Source organism: Crassostrea angulata, chromosome 9 (assembly GCF_025612915.1).
Source record: "Crassostrea angulata isolate pt1a10 chromosome 9, ASM2561291v2, whole genome shotgun sequence".
Taxonomy (NCBI): domain Eukaryota; kingdom Metazoa; phylum Mollusca; class Bivalvia; order Ostreida; family Ostreidae; genus Magallana; species Magallana angulata.
Window position 1 is genome coordinate 21,047,002 of NC_069119.1, and position 10,128 is coordinate 21,057,129.

The following is a 10,128-nucleotide window of genomic DNA, read 5'->3' on the forward strand; positions in this document are numbered from 1 at the left end:
TACACAATAATCATCATATATGATTTCACTCTTTTCGGGTTTTTTTTTAAAGATGGAAGTAAAAATTTAACTAATAAGAGTAATCACAACGTTGGTACACGTCTTGTGTACAATATATGTATAAAGTGTCCAACACGAAATATACTACGATATTACACGTGAAAACGTGTAGAATGAACGGATCAGTCATCAACAAGTAAAAATACGCATAAAATGTAAATACGAAACGAAGACTACGTAGTGCTTGCTCTGTGACCACTGGTTGCCTGCGGACAGACGCGGGCTGTTCCTGAAGCTAAGAGAGGGCAGGGATCGGGGATACCCGCGGAGAAATTTCTCCTTACAAATACTCATGTCAGTGACCTTCCAAGAAGCTGGCACGTAGTATGATTAGTTACGAAATGATTTATTAATGATGTGATTCACTTTTTCAGGGTGGTATAGGGGGAGTGAACTAAAACGCAAAAAAATATTAGGGAACAGACACTGACAAGAACCCTTGCGATTTGGTGCACATGTACCAATCAGAATGTATTTGGTACAGTTATACAAACTTTCTGTGTCCTGTTTATCCGACACATACAAGTTTTTTGTGACCAAAACTAGGTAAAGTAAATCCAAAAAGTAATGCTCACTGTATATAACTAACAAGGAGACGTATACATGTAGATAAAGTATATATAGTAGCGGAGGATAAATTTTATAAAGGCAAAATTAGACCTATACTCCGGAATCTCCAAATACCAGCATACATGTACTAAGGGACCATATGTTAATCTCGCAAATGTAAGTTATTGGATTTGGCATGCCTCTTTTTCATTAAAATATTCCGTGGGAGCTTTTCGTACGATATTTATTAAAAATGGTTATTATTGTTGAATGCACTCTAAAGTAGTTTGTTAAAATATATACAAGAAATATTTACATATAATTAACTATTGGGTATATCAATTTCACTGTGAGCACTGCCAGTATCCACTGTTTAAATCTAGTGGGATACAGTACTGTACCGTATTCCTGTGCAAGGGTTTTGCTGTTTTCCCACCATGAGTCTTGAGAGAATGATGGAATTCTTTGACACCTCTTTACAATATTTAGAACCACTATAAGCCCGTCATTTGTCAACTTAACATGATTTTTCCTCAGTAATGTAAAACTGTATAATGGGGATGATGGAATGCGTTGTACTATGGTGGGTAACATGTACATGTTCCTAAGTCACTTTGGTGTTTACTTGGTACAGTGATAATTAAAATATCAACAAATATCTGTTATTGTCATAATGAAACTGCATGTATTTTATAAAGCTTTTCAGGGTAGATATATACATCTATTTGCCACTATAACGCACTGAATTTCACATACCATCTTAAATTATATAGAAATGACAGTTCATTAACCTTATCTGAAAATCCAGACACAATGAAATAAACTATACTCTGAACATTGCATTACATTACATTTTGGATGTAAATTGTAAATCGATATCAAGTTATATACTGTATAGTTTATTAAACTTTGCATTACATTTTGGATGTGTATCGATATCCACATGTAGTTATATACTGTAGCAACCAAATAGAATATTAATAACCTATCAATTTCTTCTTTCAAATATATATATTTTAATTTTATAAATTTTTCAAGTTATATTTATGAGTATTTTTATTACTTCTTTAAACTCCTATTATTAGACACTGGAGTATTTTACCTGAGATGGTAGATATGACTTTCAAAGTACGTAATATATATACGTAGCACCCCATAGTTTTTCTGTCGATCGAGCTTTTCTTATTTTTGTTTTAAATATATATGGGGAATTTTGATTTTTTAAGCATATCCACCCTATTTATAAAATGATAAACTTGATATTGGTTTTCAAAGGTAAAATTTAAATTAAAGATTCCAATTTGCCACATACACACACGCCAACACTCTTTTAAGAAATCGATACAACGTGCTTGGTTGCTCCGCACGATCTTGATATCATCCTATAATATACATGTAAAAATATGATCCAATTTGTTTTGTTTTATTGACGAACAAGTATCAAAATATATCGTTGACTAAACATTTATGTGGTTATCTTTTAGCTGTCGTAGACTAAACATTTTATGTGGTTAGTTGGTTATAGCTGTCTTGGCTCCTTAAAATTGCGAGAGGTTGATCGCCTGGGATGTCATCATGACACAAAGTGCACCATTTTTGGTCGGTGCAGTCCTTGGGATGATCCTGTATTTCCTACTATTCCCCAAACCGGTCATATTCTTCATCAGATACGAATCCAGCTCTGCTCCTAAAGAAAATGGTGTTCAAGAATTACTGGATGAATTCTACAGAGAACATAAACTGGACGTTCAGCGTCTAGAAAATGAAATTGATTCTAAAACTGACGACCAAAAGGATCTGAAAGGTAAAGGTTCACTGCTTAACAAGGGGACGACTGACTTATGCATGCATTTAATCGCAATGTGTCTATTGCGGCATGACAAAACTACCACGTAAATCTCCTGTCTCTGGTGGCTGTTTTCAAAGCTTGTACATGTATTACGGTATTAAGAGTCCGAACTTTTTTAAAACTATCATGTACATTTTTATTCTGATTCTTGGTAGGAATCCTTTACGTTTTAATACAAAACAATGTAAAAAAAATAAATTGAAATTTCGTTAATGAAAACCGAGTACGATACAAGTACGTTCAGGGCGCTCAACAGAACTAGACAAAAAAAAAAACAACAACAAAAAACTGGGTACCATTCGTTATCATTGCTTGTATTTAACATATTACAGATAATGATACCATTGGAGGAAACTTTGAGGAGACTGTAAGGATTCACTGTGTTGTTTTCATCAACGAACATTACGGACTCCGGCTTGCAACCGCTGTAGCGAATACGTGGGCCAAACGATGCTCCTCTTTAGCCTTTGTAGGAAGAGCTCTAAATCAGACTACCCCTTATACCATTATAGATTCTAACCATTCCTTTTATACTACAGACTACGATGCAAAACAAGTGCTAAGTGAAGCAATATCTTACGTCAAAGATAAATATTTTGTCACACAGGGCTGGTTTCTATTTTCCACAGACACAAATTTTGTTTATTTGGAAAAATTGCGCTTTCATCTCTCAAAATTGACTTCTTTACCACGTCCATATGCTGGTAGGATATCCAGATTAGCCAACGGGGTCCAAAGTGGAGGGATATTGTTTAGCAAGGAATCGCTTAGAGCTCTGAAGCTAAGCTCTATTACACCGTGTACAGGGAAAGATACCTATGAGTTAACGAAAGGTCTGTGTGTGTCAATCAATGGACTGATTGACGTGACCCCTGTTGAACTACAAGTAGAGTCCCTTATGAATGTACTACAAGACATACTCTCTAATATGGCAATCATCGACTTCCCACAGAAAACCAGTAACTCTACTAGAAAATCAGACACCAAATAAGTCAGTGATTTACCAGTAGTATGAAATAGATAATTGTACGATTTTTCTCTCAGTTTCTACTTTTATTACGCAGTTATTCTAAATCATATCAAATTTTTATTGGTTGAAAAAATAAAGAAGGCTAACATATTAACTATGTCATTGTTTTATTTTTGAATTAAGACCAAATCTTATATCCTATTCGTACCACAAACTCATTTTCCCTTTTCTATGAAAAATACACACACACACACAAAATCAAATGAAATAAGTGAAAGCCGATATCGATCCATTTTGTGAAATTGTATTTTACAGATTATCGGTTGATCAAATAATACATTGGTGTGCCGAGCCGCCTTAATGGATCCTTATCTGGTGAATAATAGTTGAAATATGTTGCAACTTAAACAGCTAAATCATCTTAACATACATGTAACTCCAAGTTTTAAGAATAAAATACATGAAGAGCACAAAGCTGTCATGATTTCATATCGTTTAGTTCCAATTTCACAATTGAAAAGCAAAAATAAATGCACTAACATTTGTCGTTATATAGTTGATGGTTGATATTTTCTGTGCACCGTGTTCTGGAAAATTCTGAATTCTTCACTTAATTCAAACCGCTGCGAGGAAAAACTTCAAAATACTTTGAATATCAATTATTGAGCAAAACATGAGGAATCTTCCTTATTCTGAAGTTTTTGCAATATTTGTACTAGTTCGTGTGTGACCAACCTGTTCGTGGGGATGTAATTTCAATGGTTACCCACGAACATTGGTCCCCCACAAACAGTGATGACGTCACATTAATCTTATCATTTGCAGAAAACATTTCAAAAGTGTCTTTTACATGTTTGAGCTGAAGACGTCTCTTCGTCGAATTCCTATCTTTTCTCTATATTGCCGAATTGGCTAAACAGTGTCTCAATCTGATTAGACCTTTCGTCTGGCTCTCTGTTATGTATGGTTACCATACCATACATAACAGAGAGCGAGATGAATGGTCTAATTTTAATCAGATTGAACAGTGTCTGTACATGACCCCTATATAGTTAAAAGACTATTCACCGCATATATATCAGTAAAGGTTAAAAGGTTAACCTTTAAAAGGTTGCTGTTTTTTTAGGTCAATACTGTGAATATTATACTTCTAGGCTAGATAAATCATCGTATTGGTCGAAAAAAAAAACAGCAATAGATGTTTCATTACAATGTACTAGTATATGATTCAGCGACGAACTGATTCGGAGATATCAAATTTAGTGTTATCAAGCGAAAAAAGAAAACCCTCAACACCTTTTAGTTTGAAGCCGTAGCCGAACACACTTAGAAACGCAATTATATTTTACTTGACGACAGGAATAATGATAATTCTATCCTATCAATTTGATTTCCCGATTCTTTTCGTCCAATGTAGAAAAAAAACACCAAATGTTATATTGACCACGTAGGTCATGTACAGGTGAACATTACGTTTAATGTTTTTAGAAAGTTGGATATCAGCCAATCAGAGAGCCAGGAATTCATCAATCATATAATAAATTCGATTATGAATAACTGTATTAACGGTTCTTAAGAACTTCAGGCACTTGCTTTATTGGAAAACTCAGCTGTTCCTTGTGTGTTAAGTTCTAATCGACTCTGATGATAATTTACGTACCAACTTTTTATGAATAAGTGATAAACGGGTTAAAAAATAGATGTTATTATTGATAGTGAAATCCCTTTCTGGTTCTTCATTCGGGCCAATCTGCTGTTTTTGGCACGCTAGGTATACCACCCTCGAGACCAGTACGTATCAGAACGGCTGGTTTTAATCAGATTGACCATTACCATCATAGCCACATGAAGCTCTAAAGTATACATTTTGTTGTTAAAATAATTAAATCCACTAAGTGTTTCCCCTCTTTGTTTTTTTTTTTTTTTTTGTTTTTTTTTTTTATAATCGATTGTAATTCATACTGGCAAGACAGAAATCTGCGCGATTCAGTTGAATAAGCTGTTGGCGTAAGAATACACGCATTCTAAACTGTGTTTAGATGCATTGTTTACTATAGTATAGCGCTTTTTCAATGAACACTTTATTTCATGTAGCTGTCAAAAATAATTTTTCTATCATTCGTGTATGTTTTCTTTGTACTTTTGTCGCTGACTTTGCGTAAATCATTTCTGGATTGATCGAAACTAAGGCGGTACATTAGGAACACGAACTCCTCTAACTTGCACAAACTGATCTTAAACTTCGGAGAAGGCTGAAGTTACCATGTATATTCGTACATGTATATTCATATTTGTGAAAATATGTTCTTTTTGTGTAACATAATTATCAATAGAAAATATAATATAGCGTATTTTTAGAACTCTTATTTCGGGTTAAATGGTTAAAGGTATATATGCCGTTTGAAATGAAAATTTTAAAAGAAAGAAATGTTTGCGTTTTTCAATTAAACTACAATAGTATAAAATTTCTGCAAATTATACAGATTAAATCAAACGCATTTAAAAGTATTAAATATAAATTCTAAATACTTTATTTACTGACCGGGTCGGTCAGTAAACGCCCAACTTTGAAATATTCATAAGCACGTGATGTGCCAAGCTAATTTTAGAACGTACACAAGATGTCGACGCGGTCGACACTTCACCAATTCCAACCAAAATTTTTTCGTAACAAGTTTTGTCGAATCTATCTTGTAAAAGGATGTTTGTGTATAAGGTTTGATATAACTAGCAAGAATTTCCTAATAATTGTATAAATGTTACCATAATTAACCTTTCATTAGAAGGGTACCCGGCTTTTCATTAGAACAAAGGACTATATATGACACGGGCATAAAATGACCCCTAAAATGAACAACATCGATCATTTTACTTTGTTTTCTTTGTACAGATATATATGCGATGTTTTGACATAATGTTCATTTTGATTTCACAGCCCACAATTTAGAAATACGTGTACATGTATGACACCATAAAGACACCCTTTTACCGCCATTTCTGCATTTTTAGCATAAAACAGCATGTTTTCAAGCAGCTTTTCTTTGAAAAAAAATTTCGTGTTCAAGCATGCGCTCTATATTTCTCATTCATAAAAAGATAAGAAAAATGTAAATTTTTGACTGATTTTGATTGAAGTATAGAAATAGCATCTCTTCTGACGTTATAAACTGCCAAAGAGTGCAAATAAATCAAATAAATAGGTGAAAAATATATTTTACATCAACTCTTCTAAAGATTTACATAACGTTTAATGGTACCAGAAACACTTAAAAAATGGCGAATTATGGGGGCCAAATTTAAGTTTAACTCATATCATGTATAGTTCTTTGAAAGAACTTATTACCTCTAGAGAAGATGAAATGTTATGATATTAACACGCAACACAACGCTGAAAGACGCTGGACGAAATATTGTCCGAAATGATCACTTTTAATAAACGTGAAGCTGTAAACCTTCAGCACGGGTGAACAAAACAGCTTTTTAATCTTGGGGGCTAATTACTTAGACGCCAGTTTTCGAACAATTCTTGTATTCTGATTTTTAAATTCATGTTATATTTTTTTGCATTGGTGACCAATTAAAGCATATGCTTCTTTAATTCAAATAATTCAATAAGAAACGGAATTGCCCGGATTAACAAGGATCCACTGTAGTTGAATAAAAAACAAACCCTCAATACAACGCGTAATTTATTCATCACTCTGAACTGAAGAAGCAAACAAAACACTGGTACATTTCCTGTTTTATTTCATCTGAGGGCACTGATTGAGAGGGGGACCATTTAGAGAGTCCTACCCAGACAAAGAGCTGAGAGCCGCCCCGCCGACCCCCAGGAGCACCAGGGCAGCCACCCCGGCGCCAATTAGTGGGATGATATTCGTCAACTGATTTCTCCTTGTCATTCCGTCGCCGGGGACTGTAAAAAAAAAATGGTGGAAAGTATTTTATACAAGCCAGTGTGTGTCACGTGATTACCATTTTATGGCAGACTGACTGTACAATGTGATGTTAGCAGTACATGGTTAGAAATACAACGTGCATGGCACTACTCTCTGGTAATTCCGAGACCTTCCAAATATTTATATGAAGTCAGCAAAGTTCGAACCATTTTTAAATAAATTCTAACACTCATGGGAGTTTTTTGTTTTTTTTTAAAAAGATCAGGCTGGAAAATAATGCAACGATAAACAAAAATGTGTTTTGGAATTGAACCAAGTAAGGGATGTAATCTTATAGTAATACATACTAATCACAATACCGCACATAGTTCTTTTTTTTTAAAGGCAAATAAGCTACATCTGTATCATTATTATGTATCCATAGTCCATTAATCGAAAGTTTTTTGATTTATTTAAATCCGTACGCCCTATTCAATTCAATAACGCTACTGTCATATTCATTGTGTCTTCGTAATAAAATTCTTAAAAAATATATATATAATAATATGAAATGGTTGAATTTGATTTCAAATAAATTATAAATTATTTAATCTTGATATTCATTAGTAAATGGCTAGCATGGTTTTTCCCTTTTTCTTCTGACGCTAACACATAATAGAATTAAATATCTTTTAAGGCAACTCAAATCTATCTTGTCCTTGATGTCTCTAAAGCCATTGTCCCGTCCCAAATTAACAATCAAAGTTTAATGTTCATACAAACAAACGCCTTGAGCTATAGTTGATGCAATTAATTTTTTTTAATTGTACAAAGATCTAATTCAATAATTAAATCGATTTTTAACATGAAAAGGAATATCAAATTGGTCTCCACAATTGCATTATTCAATATGCATATTAAATGTTTTTATTCCAAACTATATTTTGATCTACAAAATCAAGAGAACTCTGACCCTACTAGCAGCTCAAATATACATAAGGTGCGATGATAAGACTGCAACTATCAATACGGATCAAAATGCCGAGAGAAGAAAAATGCTATTTTCATTCATAATTTCATAACCAAAAAATTGTTGCGTTAAGAAAATGATAATGTTATTTACTTTATAAGTAAATTTTAGTCGATGATCTCGTGACCTAGCGATAGTCGAGTACTCCAGTACTCATTGACATCCTTAATATAAACTACCTGCATTAAGTATTCTTAATGCAGCTATCTTCATTATGCATTTAAACTTTAAAGCTATCTTCATAACGTATTGTAAACCATTTTCATCATGTATTTAAAGCTAACTTCATTACGAATTGTAAGCTATCTTTATAACGTATTGTAAGCTATCTTCGTTACGTTCTATAAGCTATCTTCATTACAAATTGTAAGCTATCTTCATTCCGAACTGTAAGCTATCTTCATTGTGTATTGTGTGAGAACATTGCATTGTAAGCTGCTTACTTTCGCATCTCTCTCCGTAATATCCGTTAGTACATCTGCAGTAGTAGCGTCCCTGCATTTCCTCACAGTAGCCGTAGCGCCCACAGTCATTGTTGAACTGGTTACAGGAGTAAGTATCTACCGAACACACAGGTATGGACAGTCAATACTACTGACATGAAGACAGTGTGTGTACACACACACACACACACACACACACACACACACACACACACACACACACACACACACAAATTAATTTAGAAATGTTGCGTACATGTACTTAATAGGTCACTGAGAAAAAAAGCAGAATATTAATGTTAATTTTCATAGGATAGTAGTTTGACAAGTCTGAGAGAGTTTTACGCCAGTCTTGTAGGACTTGTAGGTGTGGTTATACCTCTAGATCTGCAGCTGATCTCCCGATCGTCAAGCCGGTCCAGGTCCAGGGTGAGTTCAGTGTCCCCATAGTACGGGTAATACCCCGGGTCACAGCGACATCTACCGTAGTCCCCCGGGCCACCGTTATTGAAATAATCGCCCCTGTCGTCTACACATCTAGCATACCGGGGACAATCATTGTCGTCTCGGCATTCGTAGAATCGTGATGACTGCGACAATGTGTAATGAAATTGGATGCAAAGAGCAACCGTTAGGAATAGAAAGAAATGCGCGCGCATCATGGTACAAGGACTCTACCAGATGTTGCGAAAAGAAAGAGGAGGTTGAGGTATAAATACAGCAGAGAATCAGCACGTGATCTACCACCACAAATGCGTGATCTCTTTTTGGCGAATAGAGATGGAGCTAAGGAGAAAACTAACAGCGTAAAAAATACAAACAAGTGCGTAGTGGTTATACATGTAAGTCAATGCCCCTGATTTCCACCCAATGGGATGGGACACCTTGTTGTGCCGTATGTTAAATAAAACAGGAGAAAAGTTATAGATTTTTCTTGGAGAGGATATCGGACGACGTTTTGTACATTCTTTACCATTGTTGACTAAAATTAAATTTGAATTGCTTGGTTTATTGCTTACATGTATATATATAGCTAGCTATTTTAGAACATACTGGGGTTTTTTGCGTGTCAAGGTGTTCAAAATAATGCATAAATGTGTGTATTCGTGTGACACATGTATATACGATTCTTAAATATAACAGTATTTCAGTTTTGATAAATTAATCGTGGCAACATAATATAAGAGGTAACAAAATGCCTAGATGGTATGTAAATACAATGAATTTCAAGCAACTAGTATAGAACCATTTTAACAGGAGCTTGGACTTTGGGTAGTTGTGTCAAACAGCAGTGTGACGTAAACCTGTCTATTTCACTGCTAGCCACTCAGCCATGGCCATGGCTGTTT

The 10,128-nt window shown here is 34.5% G+C and overlaps 2 protein-coding genes and 1 long non-coding RNA gene across 3 annotated transcripts; 1 reads left to right on the forward strand and 2 right to left on the reverse strand.

The window, feature by feature from the left end:
• Window positions 1–2,018: 2,018 nt before the first annotated feature.
• On the reverse strand, window positions 2,019–5,253 carry LOC128162871 (uncharacterized). The gene is made up of 2 exons (XR_008240721.1): window positions 3,969–5,253; window positions 2,019–2,296 (listed from the first exon to the last, which is right to left on the reverse strand). It is a non-coding gene; the product is annotated as an uncharacterized LOC128162871 (long non-coding RNA).
• Window positions 2,185–3,933, forward strand: LOC128162869 (uncharacterized). Its single transcript, XM_052826287.1, has 2 exons — window positions 2,185–2,413; window positions 2,791–3,933. The coding sequence occupies exons 1-2, from the start codon at window positions 2,185–2,187 to the stop codon at window positions 3,447–3,449; spliced, it is 888 nt and encodes a 295-aa protein (XP_052682247.1). The 3' UTR covers window positions 3,450–3,933.
• Window positions 5,254–7,104: 1,851 nt separating the features above from the next.
• LOC128162870 (fibropellin-2-like) lies at window positions 7,105–9,474 on the reverse strand. Its single transcript, XM_052826288.1, has 3 exons — window positions 9,159–9,474; window positions 8,780–8,896; window positions 7,105–7,344 (listed from the first exon to the last, which is right to left on the reverse strand). The coding sequence occupies exons 1-3, from the start codon at window positions 9,439–9,441 to the stop codon at window positions 7,220–7,222; spliced, it is 525 nt and encodes a 174-aa protein (XP_052682248.1). The 5' UTR covers window positions 9,442–9,474; the 3' UTR covers window positions 7,105–7,219.
• Window positions 9,475–10,128: the final 654 nt, after the last annotated feature.